Genomic DNA, 27387 nt, shown 5'->3' with positions numbered 1-27387 from the left:
AATGGTAATTTTTTTATGTACATAAAGTTAAAAGTGAAATAATGTTTCTGAATAATAATTATAAGTTCATATGGTCATGCTAAGCAAACTGATCTTTCTGGCCTAATTTATTTGGTTTTCCTTTTTTTCTCTGCAGATTCCTTTCTCATTGGTCCAGTTTCCCTTGTGGGAGTCCTTAAAAGTAAGTTTCCTGATCTTCATATAAAATTGCTGTCTAATTATAATAAATACCTACTAGTTTCAGAAAGGAATACTGGAATATAATATTGATTATTGATTTAAAAACTCAAAATCATTAGTTGGAAACATTTTGTGAGTGGAATTTACATGCCAGTAAACTTGTTTTGAACTTGTTTAGGTATCTGTGGTATATGGGGAAGAAGCATATGGTAGGCATAACTGAAATCCTGAGATGTTTAGGAAAAACTTTACTTTCCTGTGTGTTGTAGCTTTTTTTCTACCCAATTGAATTATATTTCAGTTCGCTGTGTGCGTGTAGAGGTTAAGGAATAACAGTGAGGGTAACTGGAAAAGGAAGGAGAGCCAGGCTGTGAATATTTATAGGCCTAGAAGGCCAGGACCTTCCCCCCACCCCCACATCTAGCGGTGGGCCAGAGCAGGAGCAGTGGGGGCCCTGGCTTCCTCAGGTCCCTTCCATCTTCCCTGCTCTCCAGGCTCAGGAACCCTCACTAAGCCTGAGCAGGAGCAGAGTGTAGGGAGTCAGCCGTGAGGAATGTCACGTATAGAGTGAAAAAAAAAAAAAAAAAAAACCCAACTAAATGAATGTGTGAAAGCCATTATTCAAAACACGAAGAGATGTTGTATTTGTTTTTCATCTTCTGGTGCAGTGATTTTGAAAGTTGTGGGCCATGCTGTGACTTGTGTGGTTGTTTGCCAGCATTTTAAAGATAACAATAAAAAAAGAAAATAATAGCATCTTATGAGGTAAGGTTAATAAGTCTTGTTTTGTCAAACTTCCGAATTGTGTGCACATATATGCACACATCTGTGCACTGGGTTGCAATGTGAAATGTATTTCTCACTGTGGATAATGATCAAAAAAATTTGAAAGCCCTTGTGCAAATGAAAATGGTTTAGAATTGACCAAACTGTAAAATGGCAAAGTTCCTAGGTAGGCACTTGATACTACAAAAAATAAAGGAATAACTCATTATTGTATAGCATTAATAACCACGGCACGCTCAAAGAAAATGTCTTTGGAAGAGTAACAGTTATTTGGAGTCTGAAAAATAGTCTGTTAAGGTTATACACTAAGGATAGTAAAATGAGACAAAACGTTACTCATAAAAAATAAGCTCTTCAGTATTTAGTATTGAGAAATACTTCTTATAAGTGATCTGATTTTTAAGGAGTAATGCAGTTTGTTTAACACAGGTTTTGGGGTCTTTCATGGTTATTTAGTTTGTTTTTGCTTTTACTGTTTTCTGTGTGGCACACGGGGAAAATGAATTTCTCTGGCAGTGTTTCCAGGCGTGATGTAACAGCTGTCCAATGAGAAGGTCACATTCCATAAGCATAACAGCTCTCTTTTTGTGTGTGTGACAAAAGAACAACGAAGCAACAGCTGTCCTGAAAACAAGACTCACTTTAGTGGTGTCTCAGTAACCAGCATTCACGTAGCTTCTGCACACTCGCTGACATCCCCAGGCCCGGTCTCTGCACAGGAATGTTTTGAGGCCCAAAGAGGGAAAAAGAATGGGGCTTATTTCTTTTCAGTTCTCAGGACATTTGTAGTATGGTAACTAGTTAAGAAATGTCTAGAATTTTTCAGAGTGATCATAGATGCCAGTGTTGGGCTTTAATGCTTTTCTTTGAGCCAGTGTTCAGATGCTAAGGTTTTTTTTTTCAAGTCAAATGTATTAAGGTATAATCTTCATATAGGAAACCTCTGTAAGTGTACATTTTTATAGGTTTTGGCAAATAGTGAGTACCACCCTAAACATGATACAGAATAGTTGTAGGTTTCTCTTTTCCAGAATCTCATATAAATAGAATCGCACACTGTGTAGTATTTTGTGCCTGGCTTCTTTGATTTAATGTGATGCTTTTGAGGTTCATTTCTGTTCTGTTCCATACTTGTAGTTCGCTCCTTTTCGACACTGAGTGTAACTTGTGTGCATATACTACAGTTTGCTTAGCCAGTTACTAGTTGATATACTCTTGAGTTGTTTTCAGTTTTTGATGATTTTGGATGAAGCTGCTATATATATTTGCATAAGGATATTTTTTTAAGGACATATGTTTTTGTTTCTCTTGGTTTAGTACTGAGAAGTGTGATTGCTGGATCTTACGGAGAATATAAGTTATTAAGAAACCGTCACAGTGTTTTCCAAAGTAGCTGTCCCGTTTTCTAATAATGTATGAGAGTTCCTGTTGCTCTACATCCATGTCGTTGCTTATTATTATTATTATTAAAGTTTAGCTTTTCTGATAGTTGTGTACTGGTAACTTTATGGCAGTTTATTTGTTTGTATTTGTTTTTTATTTTTGCCACACCACTCTGCATGCGGGCTCTTAGTTTCCTGACTAGGGATAGAATCCCTGCCCCCTGTAGTGGAAGTGCAGAGCACTACCCTCCGGGCTGGTGGGGAAGTCCTCGTTGCAGTTCTTGTTTATCCAGGTTGGGCTGGGTGCGCGGACTTTGCTCTGCTTGCGGTGTGGTGTGCGGGGCTCCTCTTCGTTGGCGATGCAAAGGCCTCTCATCATGGTGTCTTCTCTTGTGGTGGAAGCAGAGGCTCTGGGTACACAAACTTCAGTTGTTGTGGTACACAGGCTTTGCTCCTTGGCATGTGTAATCGTCTCAGATCAGGGATTGAATCTGTGTCCCCTGTGTTGTTGGACGGATTCTTATCCACTGTACCACCAGGGAAGTTCCCTCATTGCAGTTTTGATTTGCATTTTTCTCAGGGCTAAATAATGTTGAGCATCTTCTCATATAATTTTTTTTTTAATGTACATATAATGTGAAATCACAGTGCTTTGTAAAAGTAGGTAATTTTTGGCATTCTTCTATTTTTGTATTTATGATTTTTATCAAGTAAAACTTGCTTCTGCAGCCATGGAGACACTGCATTATATGCAGTAGTTTCTCTCTGTTATGTTTAGGGAGAAATACTGCTCAGGAAGATTTTTCTCAGCAAGGACTTGGGCAGATTGTGTGCACATTATGCTGTAAAGTAGTGGGAATCTGGAGATAGGGTCTAGGCACTGTCGCCTTAAACTTACTCTGCCTTAAATTGATGGAATCACCTTCTAAAATCACTTCCTCCTATCTCCTTGATTTCTGTTAGTTGTACTGCTATTCTCCTGACCCCTTAGTCTCAAATCCCAGGTTAAATCTGATTCTCGGTTTCTATATCATTCACCAAGCTGTGTTCACTAAGACTTTTTGGAACTTGTGGTATCCTTTGTTTTTATCAGATTCTTACTAACTTGTGCCTGAACTAAGTTAACACTCTGATCTGTTCTACACGCTGAATTTGTGTGATCTTCCTTAAACATCTTTTTGAAGTTTCCAGGAATGTGTAACTTTCTAAAACTCTAAAACATGAAGTTGTTGGCACTCAAGGATATCCACATTGTGTCCTTAATTGGTTTTTACAGCTCCCTTCCCCAATACTTTTTTTGTTTTGGTTCTTCCTCCCTTCCTTTCTTTCCTTCCAACCAGAATAGGCTCCTTACTGCCCTTTTTCTTTGGCTGATCTCTGAAATGCCTTTTCACAGATCGAATGCAAATACATCTTTTAAAGCCAGCTCAGTTTTTTTTCTCCTGCCTGAAGTCTTCCAACCCAGACCCTGAAGACATATCCGTATGTCTAACATCTGTCTGTATTGCTGACTGGTGTTTAATCGTGTGCTGTGTTGTGTATAAAACGTCTTAGAGGTGAGCCGTGGTGCGTTCTCATAAGGCCCCAACCCCTTTCACGGATAGAAAAGTGACCGATGCCACTAGTGTACATGTATTGCCTGCCTCCTATGAGCTCGATACTGTGCCCTTTCACAGCCGTTCAGAGATGACTGGGGTGTGACTGATGCCCTTGAGGAGCTTGTAGTCTGTCAGAAAAGTGCACATCACAGGTAGCACCGTGGTCAGGTGTCTGTGATTGACACCCACCAAAGGCAGAGTGGGGGTCCGCCCTTCTGACTCCCTGAATCATATCACTGCACTACCTCGTTTCTTAGATTTTCTTTCTGTTTTTAATAGTACACGTACTTAGAAAAACGATTTAGATGAGAGACTAAACAGCATAAAGATGGACTTCTCTGATGGTCCAGTGGTTAAGACTTCCCCTTCCAATACAAGGGATGCAGGTTTGATCTCTGGTCAGCAAGCTAAGATCCCACATGATCTGTTTTTTTTTGTGGCTGAAAAAACAGAACATAAATCAGAAGCAGTGCTGTACGAAATTTAATAAAGACTTAAAAAAAAAAATAAGGAGAAGGGGAAGTAAAGGGGCTCAATCATCGTATCTAGAGTCCCCACACAAATAATTTTCCTTAAAGGTTTATGTTGACTTTGGAATTTTCTGGCAGCCCAACAGGAAGAGAAGTGTGTTAGATGACATGGTTAGATGACCCAGCAAATGACCAAAGCATGCTATTTTACCTTGTTTCTTGGCTTTGGATGCCATATTGGTGTGGATAACTTGCACATTGAGAGCTCTGTCATGGACCCCCTGCTCTGAGTTACAGCCTCACATGACCAACGTCCTTGGTGACATCCTTATCTAGGTGTCTCAGGGGAAGCAGTTCAGAACACAACACGTGGTTTGTATTCCCCTTTCCCCCAGCCTGTTCCTTCCCAGATGTCCCCTCCTCAGTAAAATAGCACAAATGTCTGTTCCTTGCCAAAGTAGAAACTTAAGGATAACTCCATGGTTCTCTCCGTCATCATCCAGTCCATCGCCAACTCCACTGTTGGGACTTAAGCCTCTAACTCACCTCCTGTCTGAACTGTTGCATTGACCTCTCCGAGGGTCTCCCTGATGGTATTTGTGCTTTTCTAAAATATCCTGTCTTCACGACAGCCAGAATGATCTTCTACAGAAATAGATCTTAACACTCTCTGCTAAAAGCCTCCAGTGACAGCTCTTTGAAAGAAGAGTAAAATGCGGAGTTTCAGCTGTGGTTGACGGGCCCCCCTGCCTCACTGGCCTTGCCCCGCAGCGCCCGCCCGCTGCGCGTCCTGCCCGGTGGCCCCTCTGGCCTCCCTCTATTCTGTCTGGACTTGCCGGGCCGCTTCTTATCCGAGGGCCTTTAAGTTTGTAGTGCCCTCTGCCAGAAGTGTTCGTGATTCCTTCTACGCTTTGTTACTGGGCGCCTACTGTGTGCTGAGGGATGGGGCCGTAGTGATCTGGAGGGTTGACAGAAATCCCTTCCCTCCTCATTCTGGCTCTTTCGCTAGGCTTTCTTGGTGTCCAAATCCTTCTCGTTTCCTAGGTCTTAGATCATGTCACCGCAGAGAGGCTTTCCTTCCCTGTCCACCCCTCTTTAAAGTAGGACTTTCCCCTCTTCCCGGCTCAGTCAACACAGCACCTGTTTATTTCCTTCCTGACATTTTAATGATTCATTTATAAGTTATGTTAAATTATGAGTTTATGGTTTATAAGTTTAATAGTTATGCACTTATTGTCACCTGAATTCTTGTAAGAAACACATTGTGTGTAGAACAGATGTTATATGCTGGAGTGGGCATTGTGCTAAGCAGTGTATTATATATTCCTTAGCCTCTTATTCACGTGACATACAGCTCAGGGAGACAGGGCTTGGTCATCCCCACTAACACAGAGAAACCAGGTCTCAGAGATTGTGTTTCATCTCCCAAGTCAGGTCCTTGGTTTTCTGCCCAGCACCCTTTCACCATGTTAACATTGTTTCTATTCCTACAATTTTTAGTAGTTATTAATAGTCACAGTAGTTAGCATTTCTCATAGTTACAGTGTGCCCAGCACTGTGATAACCACTTTCCATGGATTGTTGTTCAGTCACTCAGTTGTGTCTGATTCTTTGTGACCCCATGGACGGCATGCAGCATGCCAGGCTTCCCTGTCCTTCACCATCTCCCAGAGTTTGCTCAAACTCACGTCCATTGAATCAGTTATGCCATCCAACCATCTCATCCTCTGTCAACCCCTTTTCCTCCTGCCTTCAATCTTTCCCAGCATCAGGGTCTTTTCTACTGAATGAGCTCTTTGCATTAGGTGGCCAAAGTATTGGAGCTTCAGCATCAGTCCTTCCAGTGAATAGTCATGGTTGATTTCCTTTAGGATTGACTTGTTTAACCTCCTTGCTGTCCAGGGGACTCTCAAGAGTCTTTTCTAGCACCATGATGAATTTTGACATATTTTTCTATCTATGAAACTTTATAATGAACAAAATGAACATATTCATTGCCTTCTCAAAATTACTCATGTTTCTCTGAAACCTCTTTCCACTTTTATTCTTCCTCTGCCCCATGGGCAGCGAACACTGATCTTCTCTGTGTCACTAGAGATTAGTTTGCTTTTTCTAGAATTTTATAAAAATGGAATTGTATAGTATATAACTTTTGGCTCTGCCGCATGACTTTGTGGGATTTGAAAGCATCAGTTCTTTGGTGTTCAGCTTTCCTTATGGTCCAACTCCCACATCCATACATGACTACTGGAAAAACTGTAGCTTTGACTATACGGACCTTTGTTGGCCAACTGATGTCTCTGCTTTTTAATATGCTGTCTAGGTTGGTCATAACTTTTCTTCCAAGGAGCAAGCGTCTTTTAATTTGATGGCTGCAGTCACTGTCCAAGAATGATTTTGGAGCCCAAGAAAATAAAGTCTGTCCCAGTTTCCATTGTTTCCCCATCTGTTTACCATGAATTGATGGGACCAGATGCCATGATCTTTGTTTTTTGAATGCTGAGTTTTAAGCCAGCTTTTTCACTCTCCTCTTTCACCCTCATCAAGAGGCTCTTTAGTTCCTGTTCACTTTCTGCCGTTAGAGTAGTGACATCTGCGTATCTGACTATGCGTATCTGATTCCATGGATTATCTCTTATAAATCTTCATGGCAGTTCTGTGAGGTGGGTGCTGCTCTTGTGTGCTTAGTCTCTTGTGCTTAGTCACTCAGTTGTGTACGATTCTTTGCGACTAAATGTAGCCCCCGCCAGGCTCCTCTGTCCATGGGGATTCTCCAGGCAAGGATACTGGAGTGGGTTGCCATACCCTTCTCCAGGGTGAAAGGTTGTTGCTGAACGATGAAAAGACGCTGGGATTCTTGGCCTCTGGAGGAGAAGAATTCAATCTGGGGCCAGAGACGAGGCTTGATTGCTCAGAACTTTGAGTAATAAAGATTTATTAAAGTATAAAGGAGATAGAGAAAGCTTCTGACATAGACATCAGAAGAGGGCAGAAAGAGTACCCCCTTGCTAATGTTATCAATGAAGTTACATACTCTCCAATTAGTTATTACAATGAATCAAAAGAATGTCTGGCGGTTGTAAAGACCTCACTAGACCTATTCCCATAATTTACATTTTAAGATAACGGGATTAGCCAGAAGGTTTTTTCCAGAGAATGTCCTCAAGCAGGATACATTATTGTTATATAATCCTAAGGGATGTAGAGGGGAAAAAAAAGTTTTCCTTTCTTCCTCCTTGAGAATTCCAGACGCCTCTCTCCTTGGGCACCCCTGGACTTCTTATCAACCTGCCTAGGAACTCTCTCTCTCAAGGGGATGTTCCCAGCCCAGGGATCAAACCCAGGTCTCCCACAGTGCAGACATGCACCACCAGGGAAACCCAGGAATACTGGAGTGGGTAGCCCTATCCCTTCTCCAGGGGATCTTCCCAACCCAGGAATCGAACCAGGGTCTCCTGCACTGCAGGCGGATTCTTTACCGACTGAGCTACCAGGAAAAGCCTTTGTTTTGCAGATGTGGAAACTGAAGGAGAGTTAGAGTGCCTTGACCAAGGCCTCAGTAATACTCAGTGTTAAGGGGTACATCCGGGATTTGCACCGAGACCGTCTGACTCCAGAATTGGTGTGTTCTTTAACAATTTTGTAATTGGAATGTAGTTGCTTTACAAAGTTGTGTTAGTGTCTCCTGTACGGCAAAGTGAACCGGCGGTATGTTGACGTACATCCCCTCCTTTCTGAATTTCCTTCCCGTTTCGGGCACCACAGAACGGTGAGTGACGTTCCCTGTGCAGGTTCTCTCATTATTTACCTGTTTCGTACATGGTGGTGTATATAGTCATTCCCTTCTCTCAGCTCACCCCACCCCATCTCTCCCCACTTGGTGTTCATACATTTTTTCTCTACATCTGTGTGTCTCTTCCTGCTTTGCAGAAACACCTGTACCATTTTCTAGATCCTACCTGTGTGTGTTAATATATGATTTTTTGTCCATTTCTGCCTTTACTGTGTGTGACTCTAGGTCCCTCTACATCTCCGCAGATGGCACAGTTTTGTTCCTTTTTATGGCCAAGTGATATTCCAAGTTGATGTTCTTAATCATTTTACACATAATTTTGCACGTAGTGCACGATGTCTTTAATAATGTTGTTGCTGTTTTGTAGGTTCAAAAGTTGAGGTTGTATTATTAAATCAGCTTATTTCAGGTGTTTCTAGAAATTGTGTTGATTGTTTGACTTGATGATATAAATATGGCTCATCAAGTCAACCATATTTCTTATACCAGTACCACCACCCACAGCATTCCTGGTTATGCTGTTCTTGGGCAAGGGTTTAACAGTGTTCATTCAGGAAAGACTCAGGTCTCAGAGACTGACTTGGGCTGGGGGGGCACAGATGGTTTATGGGGATGAGTGGAGCCAGACCACATGTTTCCACACGCTTGTGTTTTAACTCTGCATTTTGGAGGAAGAAACTTTGTCTTCTGATCATTTATGTTTATATTCTTTATAGTTATGTCTTTTACACAGCAGGTGTTCACAGCTAATTTACTAATTGTTTGGAGGTTAGCATTCTTTTTCAGGCTCAGTGCAAAGTTGGATAGCTGTATACACGAACTGTTTTATTTATAATTAGTTTGTCTTAGAAGTACAGCCAGAGCTATAATGTACAGATGTACTCTTACTGAACCTTAGGCAAACAGTACATGGATTGTGAAAGGATATGATAAAATTTCCTGTAAGAATGTCAGATTTGTTCTTGTGTCTGAATATATAAAGGCAGTGTAGAGGATTGTTAACAATGCTATCAGGTCTAAGTAGTTGTGCTTCTAGCCACAAGGTGTTATGAAGTTGCAACACAGTAACTAGAAGAAACCACAAGCTTTAACTCAGATGCAACATTTGAAGCAAACTGAAAATAAACTCAGTTTGTTTATGTGAGATTTTCACATTATGCTGCTGATTTTCTAAGATGAAATCATAGCTTTGCAGTAGAAATCAGGGGACATTGAATTATCATTTCCGTTATACTACAGTGTATAAAATAGTACATTTTATGTCTTAAATAGACAGTACTTTATAAAAACCGTATTTTTATTCAGATTTACAGGTAATAACTTGTTTATTGTTGTTGATTCTTATTTTAACAATAGTTAAATGTGTGTTATCACCCCACCCTCAGGATTCTTCCATTCCTTTGGTAATGTGAACGAGATGACAGAAATGTAAAGGGTGCTCACGCTCAGGCTCTCCACTGCCCCCATTTCACACTGTTGTTCAGCCACCCAGTTGTGTCCGACTCTGTGTGACTCCACGGACTGCAGCACACCAGGCTTCCTTGTCCTTCCCTGTCTCCTGGAGCTTGCTCAGCCTCATGTCCGTTGAGTCGATGATGCCATCCACCCATCTCATCCTCTGTTGTCCTCTTCTCCTCCTGCCCTCAGTTTCGTGAGGCTGAACAGTCTAGTGTCTGCACAGACATGTTTGATCAGAACGTAGATTCCTGTAAAGGTTGAGAAGGGAATGATAACAGTAAAAAGATGCTGTATGATTTTTACCACACTAAACTTGTTCCCTAAGTTAAATACAGCATGCCAATGTGGAAAGAAACACTTGAAAATAAGAGCAAAGTATCTTGTTTCCAGATCACCAACAAAGTCAGAGTTGCCGATTAGGATTTTTAGCAAAATTGAACCCATGTCCCCTGTGCTGCCAGGTAGATTCTTAACCACTGGACCACCAGTGAAGTCCCTATATAATAGCTAATCACCTATGGTATGGAGGGCAGTTGAGTGAAAATAATCATCTGTCTTCAGTGTGTTATAAAATTCTGGTGCTAGACGGGCAGCACTGAGACCCGCAGAGATAATTGTGTGGGTTTTTTTTTTTGTTGTTGTTGTTGTCTTAAAGTAATCATCATCAATTATTGCGATGTTGATTCATGTGGAACTGAGTAGGCGATTACAGCACATTCCTACTGTTGTATCGAAAACGTCGTGGCGTACAGTTTTGTAATGTTGCACAGTTGGAAGCCACATGACTGCTTCTGAATATAGCAACTGAAAAAGCCTCACATTTAGGTTTCCCCACACTGAAGCCAAAACGGCCTATTTTCAATTTGTTGTTCATTCATAAGACAACTGTACGCATTTGGATGGGTCTTTTAAAGTGACAGAGCCTCCTCTTCATGCTATGCTTTAAGAAAATTATTTATTTTTTAATTGGAGGATAATTACTTTTCAGTGTTGTGTTTCTGCTACATAACAAAATGAATCAGCTCTGTGTGTACATAAATCCCTTCCTCTTGTGTTTACCTCCTGACCCCCACCCCCAGTCCACCCCTGTGGATCATCACAGAGCACCAGGCTGAGCTCCGTGTGATACACAACAGCTTCCCACTAGCCATCTGTTTCACACACTCACAAGCTCCATTTATCTGGAAATGGGTACACTGGCAAGTTGTTCTCCTCAGAAGCACGAAAAAATATGTATAATAAGGAGTCAGTCACTTGTTCTCATTAATCTGCTGAAGCTCTCTCATCTGACTGCCAGTTCTCAGGAGAAAGACCTCTTTACCTCTTCTCAGTTCGTCCCAGCCTCTCCTTTCCACCTTGTGCCCACAGGTCCATTCTCTATGTCTGCATCTCTATTTCTGCCCTGCAGATAGGTTCATTGGTACCGTTTTTCTGGATTCCATATATATGTTTGTTAATTTACAGTATTTTTTTTCTCTGCCTGACTTGCTTCACTCTGTGTGACAGACTCTAGGTCTATCCACATCACTGCAAATGACTCAACTTTGTTTGTTTTTTTTTGGCTGAATAATATTCCATTTTATATATGTACTTGTTGTTGTTTAGCCACTCAGTTGTGTCCAACTCTTTGTGACCCCACAGACTGCAGCATGCTTCCCTGTCCTTCACCATCTCCTGGAGCTTACTTAAACTCATGTCCATTGAGTCAGTGATGCCATTCAACCATCTCATCCTCTCTTGTCCCCTTCTTCTCCTGCCATCTATCTTTCCCAGCATCAGGGTCTTTTCCAATGAGTTGACTCTTCCTATCGTCAGGTGGCCAAAGTATTGGGGCTTCAGCTTCAGTCCTTCCAATGAATATTTGGGGTTGATTTCCTTTACAGTTGACTGGTTTTATCTCCTTGCAGTCCAAGGGACTTTCAAGAGTCTTCTCTAGCATCGCAGTTCGAAAGCATCAATTTTTTGGTGCTCAGCCTTCTTTATGGTCCACCTCTCACATCCACACATGACTACTGGAAAAACCATAGCTTTGACTGGATGGACCTTTGTTGGCAAAGTAATGTCTCTGCTTTTTAATATGGTGCCTAGTTTGGTCATAACTTTTCTTCCAAGGAGTAAGCGTCTTTTAATTTCATGGCTGCGATCACCATCTGCAGTGATTTTGGAGCCCAGGAAAATAGGATCTGTCCCAGTTTCCATTGTTTCCCCATCTATTTGCCATGAAGTGGTGGGACCAGATGCCATGATCTTCGTTTTTTGAATGTTGAGTTTTAAGCCAGCTTTTTCACTCTCCTCTTTCACCTTCATCAAGAGGCTCTTCAGTTCCTCTTTGCTTTCTGCCATAAGGGTGGTGTCATCTACATATTTGAAGTTATTGATATTTTTCCTGGGAATCTTGATACCAGCTCGTGCTTCATCCAGCTCGGCATTTTGCATGATGCACTTTGCATAAGTTAAATAAACAGGGTGACAATATAAAGCCTTGACGTACTCCTTTCCCAGTTTGGAACCAGCCCATTGTTTCATGTCCGGTTCTAACTGTAGCTTGTTGACCTGCATACAGGTTTCACAGGAGACACGTAAGGTGTTCTGGTATTCCCATCTCTTTAAGAATTTTCCACAGTTTGTTGTGATCCACACAGTCAAAGGCTTTAGCATAGTCAATGAAGCAGAAGTGGATATATCTCTGGAATTCTTTTGCTTTTTCTGTGATCCAGTGAATGTTGGCAGTTTGATCTGTGGTTCTTCTGCCTTTTCTAAGTCCAGCTTGAACATCTGGAAGTTCTTGGTTCACATGCTGTTGAAGCCTAGCTTGGAGGATTTTGAGCATGACCTTGCTAGAGTGTGAAATGAGTGCAATTGTGCAGTAGTTTGAACATTGTTTGCCATTTCCCTTCTTTGGGATTGGAATGAAAACTGACCTTTTCCAGTCCTGTGGCCACTGCTAAGTTTCCCAAATTTGCTGACATATTGAGTGCAGCACTTTAACAGCATCATCTTTTGGAATTTGAAATAGCTCAACTGGAATTCTATCACCTCCACTAGCTTTGTTTGTAATGATGCTTCCTAAGGCCCACTTGACTTCAGACTCCAGGATGTCTGGCTCTAGGTGAGTGATCTCACCATTGTTATCTGGATCATGAAGATCTTTTTTGTATAGTTCTTCTGTGTATTCTTGCCACCTCTTCTTGATATCTTCTGCTTCTGTTTCTGTTAAATTGTTAGCTTACAGTGAACGTTGTCAGATTCTTGATCTCCGAAGAAGATTTAGCTTCGGGACCAGGGACCAGACTTGATCACTGAAGAACTTTTGTGCAGCAGAGTTTTATTAAAGTATGAAAAGGGGCAGAGAAAGCTTCTGACACAGATATCAGAAGGGTGACGGAGAGCACCCCCCTTGCTAGTCTAAGCAAGGGAGCTATATACTTTTTTAATTGGTTATTATAATAAATCAAAAGAATGTCTCAAGGTTGTAAAGATCTTACTAGACCCACTTCCATAATATACATTTTAAGATAACAGGATTAGTCAGAAGGTTTTTAGGAAGGAGAAACTGTCCTCGAGCAGGATACATTATTGTTATATAGTCTTTAACAAGGACTGTAGAAAAAAACATTCGTCCTTTCCTCCTCCTCGAGAATTCCAGACCCCTATCTCCTCCTTGAGAGCCCCAGACCCCTTTCTCCTCCTCGGGGACCCCGGATTCCTTATCAACCTGCCTAGGAGTTGACTCGCAATATGTACTACATCTGGTATATGGCCTACATCTTCTTTATCCCTTCATCTGTTGGTGTACATTTAGATTGCTTCATGTCCTGGCTATTGTAAATAGTGCTGCAGTGAACTTTGGGGTTCATGTGCCTTTTTGAATTATGGTTTTCTCAGGGCATATTCCCATAGTCGGATTGCTGGATCACATGGTAGTGTTATTCCTTGTTTCTAAAGGAATCTCCATCCTATTCTCCACAGTGGCTGTATCAGTTGACATTGCCATGAACACTGCAAGAGGGATCTCTTTTCTCCACATTGTCTCCGGCATTTATTGTTGTAGATTTTGATGATGGCCATTCTGACCTCTGTGAGGTGATAACCTCACTGTAGTTTTGTTTTCCATGTCTCTAATAATGTGCATCTGAACAGAAGTCACTTGGCCCAGGCTTGGATGTCCAGTTGTTTCCTGGTGTGGAGCCTGCTGTTTGCTCTCTGTCCTGTGAATGAACGCTGGGGCTTATTGCTGTAACCCTGGTGGGAGTGTGTGTGTGGGGAAGCCTTGAAATTACTTCATGCTGTTCTTCCTCTGATGGGCCTCGAACTATGAGTGAAGAATGACTTGGAAAATTAGAGCAACTTGATTGTGTTTGTAGTGCCACCACTAACTGTTTAGAATTCCTCATGATATATTGAATACTACTGATAATAGAAATATCATTAATTGAAAAAACAGGCTTGCTGTTTAAAAATTGCACACCTAAAAAAAATAAATAAAAATTGCACACCATTAAGCACTGTGAATGGTGAAATTCAGTTAAGGTCTGTGTCTTACTATTGTACCTATTTTCATTTCCCAGTTTTATAAGTATACTTGGGTTATGTAAGATGTCAACATTAGGGTAGGCTGGGTGAAGGGTACATAGAACCTCTACTATTTTTGTAAATTTTCTGTAAGTCTAAAATTAGGTCAAAATGAGATTTTCTAAATAAGCTACTAGAAATAGTTTCCAGTCATCCTATGTTAATTAGAAGCTTTACTCAAGACAAACCGCAAAAGTGAGATTAAGAACATTTCTGACTGCCATTCTCATTACTTGAAATATTTCGTTAACATGAGATGTAAACAGATGAGCATGGATTCATCTGAAAGTTTCATTCATTGTTGGAAAAGAAAATGGAAACAGTTTCAACTTTGATAAATAAGCAAACACCAAGTAAAGTATGGCTGCTTGATTTTCAAAAAGTATTATTTAGGTTTATTTTTAGGTTCCCAAGCTTTGTCACCTCATTTGAGACACCAGCACTGTGGTTTTCGTATCTGGGCCCCTCTCTGCGCCTTTACAGGAGTCATCATTAGACCTCAGCGGCAATGGAAATGCTTACTTAATGGCAATTAAAAATTTTGGTGTTGAGGTTTTAAAAAAAATTGTCTATTACAAACCGACATTATTTAACTGAATTTTATTGACATCAAACTATAATAACTTGCATATTGTAGCGTCTCTAGAAGGTGAGCTGTGTATCAAGGGAGCTTACAAATGTTGTTTATATTACTGTTCTGTCTACAAGACACATGGCTTTGAGGGAACCATAACAACTAGGTTTAGCTCCCCCACTTTCTGTCTGACCTCAGGCAAGTTACTTGACATTGGTTTGCACCACCCCACACCTGTGTTTATGGATAATAATACACACCTTTCAGAATTCAGTGAGAAATGTGAAATCTTTGCATAGTTTCTAGGTGCTCAGGAAGTGGCCAGTAATACTGTCACTCACAGTCGTTCGTACTGTTGGCTGACACTACACTTTTATTCCATTTCCCACTACTCTTTAAAGTATTCAAAGTCCGTAAACAATAATGCTACACTTCCTGTGAGTAATCCTCCCTGTCCTTCCAGTCCGTTATTTGTTGCTTATGACCCTCTAGTTCCTCCATAACAAATAAGTAATTTCAAAATGCTTTAATAATACTTTTTACCAGCCAGATTCTTTTCATTATTCTTGTAGCTTAATGAATTTAAAGTTGCTCTCAGATGAATAATTTGTAAACAACACTTACCTTTTTTTGGGTAGCGATTGATTTATTTGCTCATTTTTGGCTGTGCTGGGTCTTTGTTACTGCACAGGCTTTTCTCTAGTTGCGGCAAGTAGGGGCCACTCTCAAGTTGGGATGCATGGACTGCTCATTGTGGTGACTTCTCTTGTTGTGACTCCGGGGCTGTAGGGCACAGGCCTAATAGTTGTGATGCATGGGCTTAGTTGCTCCACGGCATGTGGGATCTCCCGGGACCAGGGATTGAGTCTGCGTCTCCTGCATTGGCAGGTGGGTTCTTTACCACTGAGTCAGCAGGGAAGCCGCAACGGCACTTTTCTCTTTAGCTTAGTGTCAGTATTCTTTTTCTGAAGTTTTATATTCAGGCAGTTCTTTATTTAAAAAAATCACACATATTTAAAATTTTTTTTCAAAATTTTTTTTATTATGGTAAAATTCACATAATGGAAAACATACTATATTAACCTTGTTTAGCTGTACAGTTCAGTGGCACTTAAGTACATTAACATTGTTGTACAACTCTCACCATCCATCTCCTGGATTTTTTATCTTCCTAACCTGAAGCTGTCCCATTAATTACTAACTCCCATTCCCCACCCCCACCCCCACACCCCTACCCCCAGCATTTATGAGTCTACTTCATGGCTATGAGTTTGACTATATTCTAGGTACCTCATGTAAGTGGAATCAAGCACTGTTTGTCTGTACATAATGTATAGATGGGGAAACAGTGGAAACAGTGTCAGACTTTATTTTTTTGGGCTCCAAAATCATTGCAGATGGTGATCGCAGCCATGAAATTAAAAGACGCTTGCTCCTTGGAAGGAAAGTTATGACCAACTTAGCATATTAAAAAGCAGAGACATTACTTTGCCAACAAAGGTCCGTCTAGTCAAGGCTATGGTTTTTCCAGTGGTCATGTATGGATGTGAGAGTTGGACTGTGAGGAAGGCTGAACGCCGAAGAATTGATGCTTTTGAACTGTGGTGTTGGAGAAGACTCTTGAGAGTCCCTTGGACTGCAAGGAGATCCAACCAGTCCATCCTAAAGGAGCTCAGTCCTGGGTGTTCACTGGAAGGACTGATGCTGAAGCTGAAACTCCAATACTTTGGCCACCTCATGCAAAGAGTTGACTCATTGGAAAAGACCCTAATGCTGGGAGGGATTGGGGGCAGGAGGAGAAGGGGACGACAGAGGATGAGATGGCTGGATGGCATCACTGAGTCGATGGACATGAGTTTGAGTAAACTCCTGAAGTTGGTGATGGACAGGGAGGCCTGGCGTGCTGCGAGTCATGGGTTCGCAAAGAGTCGGACACGACTGAGCAACGGAACTGAACTGAATGTATGTTGGGGGCTTCCCTGGTGACTTGGTGGTAGAGAATCTGCCTACGAATGTAGAAGATGTGGGTTTGATCCCTGGGCTGGGAAGATCCCTGGAGAAGGGAACAGTAGCCCACTCCAGTATTCTTGCCTGGGAAATCCCATAGACAGAGGAGCCTGGTGGGCTACAGTCCATGGGGTTGCAGAAGAGTCTGACTAGTAACTAAACAACAACAAAATGAATTCTGGAATGCATTTCTAAGTTTAACTCAGTGTGTGTCCTACAAACAGGTTGTACCTTCTCCCCCTGCCCCCGTGCCACACGGCAGGCCTCACGGATCTGCTTCATGCGTCCTTGTGTACACAGTCCGTCCTGCTCTCCCAGGCCATCCCGCCCCCGCACCCCCGTGATGTCCACACGTCTGTGTCTACTCTGCTTTGCAAATAGGTGCATCAGTACCATTTTTCTAGATTCCACATAGAAACATTAATATATGATATTTGTTTTTCTCTTCCCAACTTCACTCTGTATGACAGACTCTAGGTCCATTCATATCTCTGCAAATGATACAGTTTTGTTCCTTTTTATAGCTGAATATGTTCCATTGCATGTGTTTATCTTTATCCATCTTTACCCATTCCTCTGGTGAATGACATCTAGGTCGTTTGCATGGCCTGGCTGTTGGGAATAGTGCTGCACTGAACACTGGCGTGCGTGTATCTTTCAGAACTACGATTTTCTCTGGATATCTGCCCAGGGGTGGAATTGCTGGGTCACATGGTAGTTCTGTGTTTAGATTTTTAAGGAGCTGTTTTACTGTTCTCCACAGTGTCTGTATCAATTTGCATCCCTATCAACAGTGTAAGAGTGTTCCCTTTTCTTCACACCCTCTCTAGCATTTAGGGGTTTGTAGATATTTTGATGATCTCTATTCTGATTGGTGAGAGGTACCTCGTAGTTTTGATTTGCATTTCTCTAATAATTAGTGATGTTGAGCATCTTTTCATGTGCCTCTTGGCCATTTTTACGTCCTCTTGCAGAAAAGTCTGTTTAGATCTTCTCCCCATTGTCTGATCAGCTTGTCTGTTTTTTTGATGTTGAGCTGCATGAGAAAATTGGTATTCTTTAAAGCACATTATTTTGGACATTGACGTAGTTTGTTCATTCACTTGGTTATTCTGTATCATTCTAGTAAAAGTTATCATCTGTATATAGAACTGTGAAATGTCTTATAGATACCTTTGTTTGCTTTCAAGACACCTCTAACCTATAGATACAAGTTGGAGCATTTATAAACTGTCACTATTTAAACTTTGGCAAGGTGCTTAACTTCTCTGAGCCTCAACGTCCTTGTTTGTGAAATGATTAAGTGGCAAATACTTTGGAAGATTGTGGTTAGGATTATATGAGTTAATGTATGTAAAGTGTTTGGTGCCTGGAGCGTAGTGAGTTCCGTGTGAGTGTAGTTTCTGGGGTTCCTGTTACAGTGCTCTGTGTTTGCCATGGAAGTTTTTCACTTGAATCTTAATCTTTTGGTTCTAGAGATTTTTTTTTGTTTGTTTATTTATTAGTATCTTTTTCTAATAAAAAATTATTTCTTTTTATGTTTCTAGGCTAAGTTATTCTGGCCAGGTGATAGTGGAAAGTTATGCTTATCTTTGGAGATTCTATTTTTAAATTGTGTATTCAGCCTTTTGGGTCTATTTTGACCCAGTGTTTTTTTTTTTTCCCCCTTGGCAACCAATTTTTTTTTCTTCCCTAGATTATAGCAGGCACTTCTGTGAAGCCTTCTTCCTCTTATAACCTCTTCTGTCCTCATTGTACCCCTATCAAATATTAGACCTGGGGACTGCTATTTCTTTTCCCCCTGACTTTGCACTGCCTGAAACCTAGTAGGTATTGAGTAAATGCTCAATTTATGAATTATATAGTGTCTCTGATTTTTCTTCTCCTGTATGACACGTAATACACGTCTTATTATTTGTTCTTTATTACTAGTTATAAGGCCTCCCCAGGTGGCTCAGTGGTAAATAACCCACCTGCCAATGCAGGAGATGCAGGAGACACAGGTTCGATCCCTGGGTCAGGAAGATCTGCTGGAGGAGGCAGTGGCACCCAACACCAGTGTGCTTGCCTGGGAAATCTGATGGACAGAGGAGCCGTGTGGCTGCAGTCCACGGGGTCGCAGAGTCGGACACGACTGCACCTGAGCACATGCTCACTACTTACAAACTCAGCATTATTTGTAGTATTTTACATCTGTTTGGAGTAAACTTTGACTCTGTGGAATCCTTGCAGGTTCCAGCAGAAACTGAAGATGACTTTCAGTCATTTCCAAAATGACCATTGATATTTTATGTTTTGTATCCATTTCCTGAAAACTCAGCAAAGTAAAGAATAGTGTTCAATTTGGCATTAGCCTGATAAAATAAACATTTTGCCACCTTTAAAGTAAAAAGTTGTGACTTCCCTGGCTATCCAGTAATTGAGGTCCTGCTTTCCAAACAGGGGGCATTGGTTTTGATCCCTGGCTGACAAACTAAGGTTCTGTGTGCCTTGGAGTGTGGCCAGAAATTGAAAAAAGATAAACAGATAAAAAGTTGCTGTTCTCCTGATTTGGTTCTTATGCTGTCTCCAGTACTTGTAAGAGCTCTGGAGAAAATAACGTTTTTTACAAAAGCATACAGATATACTTGGAAACATGAGAACATTTACAGAAAAATACCAGAAATTCTGCTTAATGGCAAGACTATCTTTAGAAAGCTGTTTTTGATTAAACTTTCTTTTTTTAGTTAATCTACTTCCACAAGTAAGGTTACAAAAATCTATTTGATTAGCTTTACTCAGTCCAGTGATTTCAATAAAGATACTTTCCAAGTAAACAATCTCATTGGTTAGGTGGAAGGAAATGTTGGAGCTGGACACCACACATTATTGTACATTTGATGTCTGACTGAAGAAGCGTTGTTAAAGCTGACAGAGACATACATGCCTTGGTTTGTTTACATGGTGGCTTTTCCATTTCTGTAGCAGCTTTCTCAGCCTTCCAAGTATATTTTCAGTGGAGAATTATTGAGAGTAGGAAAGTAGTAGTAAGTTAGCTGTTCTTTTGGTTGTGCGTGTATGTGTATATATTTAGAGGATAACGGCTGTACAGTGCTGCGTTCCTTTCTGACATACAGTGAGGTGAATTAGCTGTCGGGCCACCACGCTGCCCCTCGGTCATCACACGCACCAAGTTGAGTTCCCTGTGCCACTGATGAAAAGAGCCGACTCACTGGAAAAGACAGATTCCCACTAGCTGTCTGGCTCACACGTGGTAGAGTGTATGTCCATGCTGCTCTTTCAGTTCGTCCCAGCCCTGCTCTCTCCCTGACCCGTGTCTGCGTGTCCATCCACGGTATCTGCGTCTGTATTCCTGCCTTGCAGATACGTTCACCTGTACCATTGTTCTAAATTTCCTGTATATTCAATAATATGTGATACTTGTTTTTCTCTTACTTCACTCTGTATGAAAGATGCCGGGTCCATTCATATCACTACAAATGACCCAGTTTCACTCCTTTTTATATTGCTGTTCTTCAGTCGCTCAGTCGTGTCTGGCTCTTAGCGACCCCATGGACTGCAGCACGCCAGGCTTCCCTGTCCTTCACCAACTCCTGGAGCATGCTCAAACTCATGTCCATTGAGTTGATGTCATCCAGTCATCTCATGCTCTGTCGTCCCCTTCTCCTCCTGCCTTCATTCTTTACCAGCCTCAGGGTCTTTTCCAGTGAGTCGGCTCTTTTCATCAGGTGGCCAAAAATATTAGGCTTCAGCTTCAGCATCAGTCCTTCCAATGAATATTCAGGTTTGATTTCCTTAAGAATTGACTGGTTTGATCTCCTTGCTGTGCAGGGGTCTTCTTCAGACTACAGTTCGAAGGCTTCCATTCTTTGGCCACTTGGGCATTCCATTCTTTTGGCATTTTTATTGTCCAGTTCTCACATCCGTACATGACTACTGGAAAAAGCATAGTTTTGACGCTATGGACCTTTGTCAGCAAAGTAATGTCTCTGCTTTTTAATATGCTGTCTAGGATTGTCATAGCTCTTCTTCCAAGGAGCAAGCGTCTTTTAACTTCATGGCTGCAGTCATCGTCCACAGTGATTTTGGAGCCCAAGAAAATGAAGTCTCTGTTTCCATTGTTTCCCCATCTATTTGCCATGAAGTGATGGGATCAGATGCCATGATCTTTGTTTTTTGAATGTTGAGTTTTAAGCCAGATTTTTCACTCTCCTCTTCCACCCTCATCAAGAGGCTCTTTAGTTCCTCTTCCTTTTCTGCCATTAGGGTGATTTCATTTTCCTCTCTGAGGTTATTGATATTTCTCCCAGGAATCTTGATTCCAGCTTGTGCTTCATCCATCCTGGCGTTTTGCATGATGCACTCTGCAGATAAGTTCAATCAGCAGGGTGACATATACAGCCTGATGTACTCCTTCCCCAGTTTGAAAGCAGTCTGTTGTTCCATGTTCAGTTCTGTTACTTTTTGACCTGCATACAGATTTCTTGGGTGGCAGGTCAGGTGGTCTGGTATTCCCATCTCTTGAAGAATTTTCAGTTTATTGTGATCTCTGCAGTCAAAGGCTTTAGCATAGTCCAACGTAGATGTTCTGGAATTCTCTGTCTTTTTCTGTGACCAACAGATGTTGGCAGTTTGATCTGTGGATCCTCTACCTTTTCTAAATCCAGTTTGTACATCTGGAAGTTCTTCATTCACATACTGTTGAAGCCTAGCTTGAAGGATTTTGAGCATTACTTTGCTAGCATGTGAAATGAGTGCAATTGTGTGGTAGTTTGAACATTCTTTGGCATTGTACTTCTCTGGAATTGGAATGAAAACTGACCTTTTCCAGTCCTATGGCCACTGCTGAGTTTTCCAAATTTGCTGGCATATTGCATGCAGCACTTCTGCAGCATCATCTTGTAGGATTTGAAATAGCTCAAACTGGAATTCCATCACCTCCACTAGCTTTGTTCATAGTGATGCTTCCTAAGGCCCACTTGACTTCGCACTTCAGGATGTCTGGCTCTAGGTGAGTGATCACATCATCATGGTTTTCTGGGTCATGAAGATCTTTTTTGTCTAGTTCTTCTGTGTAGTCTTGCCACCTCTTCTTAATATCTTCTGCTTCTGTTAGGCCCATACTGTTTCTGTTCTTTATTGTGCCCGTCTTTGCATGATGTGTTCCCTTGGTATCTCTTAATATTCTTGAAGAGATCTATAGTCTTTCGTATTCTGTTGTTTTCCTCTTTTTCTTTGCATTGTTCACTTAAAAAGGCTTTCTTATCTCTGCTTGCTAGTCTCTGGAACTCTGCATTCAGATGGATATATCTTTCCTTTTTCTCCTTTGCCTTTCAATTCTCTTCTTTTCTCAGCTATTTGTAAGGCCTCCTCAGACAACCACTTTGCCTTTTTGCATCTCTTTTTCTTGGGGATGGTTTTGATCACCACGTCCTGTGCAGTGTTAGGAACGTTCGTCTGTAGTTCTTTGGGTACTCTATCAGATCTAATCCCTTGAATGTATTTGTCACTTCCACTGTATAATCATAATGGATTTGATTTAGGTCATACCTGAAGAGCCTAGTGGTTTTCCCTACATTCTTCAATTTAATCTGAATTTTGCAATAAGGAGTTCATGACCTGAGCCACAGTCAGCTCCCGGTCTTATTTTTGCTGACTATATAGAGCTTCTCCATCTGTACAATCTCCCATCTGTATGGCTGCAAAGAATATAATCAGTCAGATTTCAGTATTGACCATCTGGTCACATCCATGTGTAGAGTTGTCTCTTGTGTTGTTGGAAGAGGGTGTTTGTTGTGACCAGTGCATTCTCTTGGCAAAACTCAGTTAGCTTTTCCCCTGCTTCATTTTGTACTCCAAGGCCAAACTTGCCCGTTACTCCAGGTATCTCTTGATTTCCTACTTTTGCATTCCAATCCCCTATGATGAAAAGGACATCTTTTTTTGGTGTTAGTTCTAGAAGGTCTTACAGGTCATAAAACCATTCAACTTCAGCTTCTTTGTCATTAGTGTTTGGGGCCTAGACTTGAATTATGTGATATTGAATGATTTGCCTTGGAAATGAACAGAGATCATTCTGTAATTTTTGAGTTTGCACCCAAGTACTGCATTTTGGACTCTGTTGGTGACTACAAGGACTAGTCCATTTCTTCTAAGAGATTCTTGCCTACGATCATAGATATAACGGTCATGTGAATTAAATTCACTCATTCCTGTCCATTTTAGTTCAGTGATTGCTGAAATGCTGATGGTTCACTCTTGCCATCTCCTTTTTGACCACTTCCATTTGCCTTGTCTCGTGGAGGTAACTCTGCAGGTTCCTATACAGTACTGTTCTTGCCAGCATCAGACTTGCCTTTCACCACCAGACACGTCCTCAGCCGGGCATTGTTTCCCCTTTGGCTCAGCATCTTTGTTCCTTCTGGAGTTGGAGAGTCAGACACAACTTAGCAACTAAACAGCAATGTTCTGTTCTATATACGTACCACATCTTTATCTGTGGATGGACGTTTAGGTTGCTTCCAGGTCTTTAGGTATTGTGAATAGCGCTACAGTGAACATTGGGTTGTGGATGGTACCCAAATAGTGGGATTGCCGGCAGTTCTGGTTTTAACTTTTTAAGGAACCTCCATACTGTTCTCCATAGTGGCTGTGTGAATTTACATTCCCACCGATACTGCAAGAGGGTTCCCTTTTCACCGTATCCTCTGTAGCACTTAGAGATTTGTAGATTTTTAATTTTGAAGTAGTTTATTTGTTTAATTTTATTTTCAGTTGCTGTGAGTCTTTGTTGCTGCGAGTGGTCTTTCTCTAATTGCAGTGAGCAGGGGCTACTCTTCACGGTACAGGGGCTTCTCGCTGTGGTGGCCTCTCTTGCTGTGGATCATAGCTTCTGGGTGCACAGGCTCCATTAGTTGCAGAACTCTGGCTGAGTAGCTGTGGCACATGGGCTTAGTTGCTCCAAGGCATGTGGGATCCAAAACCATGTACTCTGCATTGGGAGGGGAATTCCTAGCCACTGTATCACCATGGAAGTCCAGGTTTGTAGATTTTTTGACGGTATCTCATGGTAGTTTGGTTTGCATTTCTCTAATAATGAGCAGTGGTGAGCATCTTTTCATGTCCATTGGCCATCCATATGTCTTCTTTGGAAAAATTTCTGTTTAGGCTTTGTGCCCATTTTTTTATTGGTTATTATTACTATTATTATTATTTTTGATATAGAGCTGAATGAACTGCTTCTGTATTTTGGAGATTAATCCTTTGTCTGTTCCTTCATTTGCAAGTATTTTTTCCCATTGGGAGGGTTGTCTTTTCATCTTGTTGAGGGTTTCCTTTGCTATGCAAAAGGTTTTAAGTTTAAATAGGTCCCATTTGTTAGTTGTGGTATATTTGATCACCTATGAAAATGTCACATCACCATTGACAGGATATTATATATACCATTCTAACCATTGTAATGAATATATTCAAGAGGTCTTATTTCTAATATTCTTTGTCCTTATTGCAGTACTTGCCATTATGCTAGAGGCCCCAAGCAGTTCAGTAAGGCAAGAAAAATAAAAGGCAGTAATTAAGAAAGAACTGTCAAAACTCAATAATTACAAAACAGACAACCCAATAAAAATGTGTAAAACATTTGAACAGACACTTCAGAAAGAAGATATTTTATGGATAGTAAAAAAAAAAAAAAAAAAGTACATGAAAAGGAATTCAGCATTATTAGGGAAATACATATTGAAACCACAATGAAATACTACTGCACATGAATTAAAATGGTAAAATATTAAAAATACCGACAGTACCAGATATTGGAAAAGATGTAAAGAAACTGGTCTAAATGTAAAATGGTACAACAGTTTCTGAAACAATTAGATAGTTTCTTAAAAAGTATACCTACATACGTCTGCCATGTAGTTCAGTTATTTCACTCCTGGATATTTTTCCAAGAGAAATGAAGGCATGTGTACATATGAAGTCATAAATACAAATGTTCATAACAGTTTTATTAGTAGTAGCCCCAAATTGGAAAAATCGTAAAGGTCCATGAACAGGCAGATACATGGACAAATAATGATACATCTATACAATGGACTATTATTTAACCAATAAAAAGGAACAAATGATTGATATCCACATTATCATGAGCAAATCATACAAAAAATCTGAAGGAAAGAATTTGTGTTAAAAAGTTAATGTATAATTACATTTATATAAAATTCCAGGAAAGGCAAACTAATCTACAGGGATCGATCAGATTGTTTAAGGTTTGGTCAGGAAGGGCAGGAAAGGGGGATGTCAAAGGGACAACAAAGCTTTTTGGGGTGATGGATATGTTCATTATCTAATCATGGCGATGGTTTCATATATATGTGTATCAGAAGTTACAGTATCACCTACTTTAAATACATGTAGTTTACTGGGTATCACTTATACCTCAAGAAAGCTAAAAACAAATAGTGTAGGCTCTGGTGTTAGAAAGCCTGGATGAAACGAGACTAGCAACAGGACCTGACTCTCAGTGCTGTTATGAGGACTGTGGGTGTTTTGGGTTTTTTTTGTACATTTGTTTGTTTTTTTGTTTTGTTTTTTTTTTTTAATATTTATTTAGCTGTATTGGGTCTTTGTTTTGTCATGTGGAGATCTTTCCCATGGACTGTCCAGTCGTGGCATGCGGGATTAGATACTCTGGGGGGCAGGTAGGATCTTAGTTCCCTGACTAGGGATCAAACCCACGTCCCCTGCAGTGCAAAGCAGATTGTTAACCACTGGATCACCAGGGACATCTTGGGTTTTGATATGTGTTCAGAGGCCTGACTCAGAGCTCTTTACCATTTGAAATGACTATCTCATTTTCTAGTGTATCGTAAACTCTCAGCAAGCAAGGCACCACACCCCTGCCATCATCTTGTCTAGTTTGAAACTCAGCATGAGTTTTATGTTACACATATTACACAGAGCAGTGTGAAAACATTTTGAGGAACTTAACATTGTTTAGTAATAGAATCAGCGTCCTTCAAACGTGTACAGCATGGATAAAGATTGAAAACAGAACTGTGGAATTTGGTATACACTGCTTTGGAATAATTTGTGTATTCTGGTATTTACATGTTTAGAATTATACAGGAAATACTTTAAATGTTACATTGTCTTAAAGATGTCTTTATTTTTATACCTATATATAAATATGTGTATATGTGTATGTGTATGACACGTATTCCCGGAAAATGGTTTCCTTTGGGCACGCTAATGTCCCTGTCCCCCTGGTTTCTTTGACTTATTTTAGAAGGTCGTTAAGTCCTTGGGAAAATCACTTATGTCATCAGTGAGGAATGCCACCAAAATAGCTTCTCACTTAAGTTCCCATCCCCAGAGCTAACCCACAGGAGGTTCTGATAAATTCAAATATTTAATAACTTGTATTTTTCTTTCTCCTTTACCACAGGCCCTCTGGTCCTGGCGGCAAGATCATGTGGTGAATTCTTGGCAGTCAGCAGTCTGTGGAGCTTTTGCAGGTGCAAAGGATTATATTATACTGGGAAAGACCAAGGAGGGGGAGAAAAATGTGAAAATATTAACTATGCAAAAACAACATTCTTCAAAAATTCCAGATTGTTTAGAAGAAGAGAGTTCCACTAGTTTGAGAAAAGAGTGTCTGGGTGGGTGCTGTGGGGGGAGGAACTCCTGCTAAAAAGGTGTCTGCCTGAAAGACAGCCAATTTGTTTTTGACAAATTTTTCGTTTTCTTTTTATTAAAGCCTTCACTCAGGCCCTTGGATTATCTTGAAGATGATTTAGCAAGGCCTTTCTACGAAGAGCCTAGCTGTGGGTGCAGGGCTTCCAGTGCAGCTGTCTGCCTCGAGCACTTCTTGGGGGGTTTCAGCAAATTCTGCAGGAGGCAGTGATTCACTGTCCGTGTGACATGTTTGACAGCCTTGTAGATTAACTATTGTCACGACAGCAGAGGCTGCTCCACAACTTACTGAAGGCTAAACTGCACGGTGTAGAAAATACAGAGGTCTAAACATCTGGGCGTCTTTGTAGACATTAAACAAAGAGCAGAGTGACAATGTGCACTGTCATGCTATCTATCACTTGGTCATACGCATTTTCCAGTGAGGTTTTAGGGAGAACGCAGAAACTGGAAAGAATTTAGTAAGTGAGAGGTGTAACAGTCTGAGAGAGAAAGGCATTTTGTTGTTGGAAATAAAGGTAAGTGAGAATTACAGTTGAAATAAATTGAAACGGAGATTTGCCAGAAAACTATAAACTGCTGGTTTTGATGCAGACCCCATAAAGTGACAGATACATGGGCTTAGGATACCAGCTTTAGTGGAAAAAAACAATTCATTTCCAATTTGTTTTAATGGTCGTTGGATGGACTTTTTGTTATAGTGATCAGGAAAACAGAAAACATACATTTTTATAGGATCCTGTAGTAATAATTGGACCCTTCTGACTTGTAGAATTGATAATCCAAAATAAGAGTATTGCCTGTAGATAGGAAGCCAGCTCGGATTAATTATGACGGGTGATTGTTTCCACATGATCCATGTCCTCAGCTGTGT

General features: G+C 40.8%; 1 protein-coding gene across 8 annotated transcripts in view; it reads left to right on the top strand.

Moving 5' to 3' along the window:
* SLC25A26 (solute carrier family 25 member 26) overlaps positions 1 to 27387 on the top strand; it is a 152916-nt gene that overhangs the window by 114734 nt on the left and 10795 nt on the right. For all 8 annotated transcript variants that reach the window (XM_043886801.1, XM_043886800.1, XM_043886799.1 and 5 more), the window contains 2 exons: positions 137 to 181; positions 26266 to 26335. In XM_043886801.1, coding sequence (XP_043742736.1) covers positions 137 to 181; positions 26266 to 26335 — 115 coding nt within the window. The remainder of the gene's footprint in view (positions 1 to 136; positions 182 to 26265; positions 26336 to 27387) is intronic.

The sequence above is a fragment of the Cervus elaphus genome, chromosome 24 (genome assembly GCF_910594005.1).
Source record: "Cervus elaphus chromosome 24, mCerEla1.1, whole genome shotgun sequence".
NCBI lineage: Eukaryota > Metazoa > Chordata > Mammalia > Artiodactyla > Cervidae > Cervus > Cervus elaphus.
The sequence above is the reverse complement of the archived record's forward strand: the minus strand, read 5'-3'. Positions and strand labels throughout refer to the sequence as shown.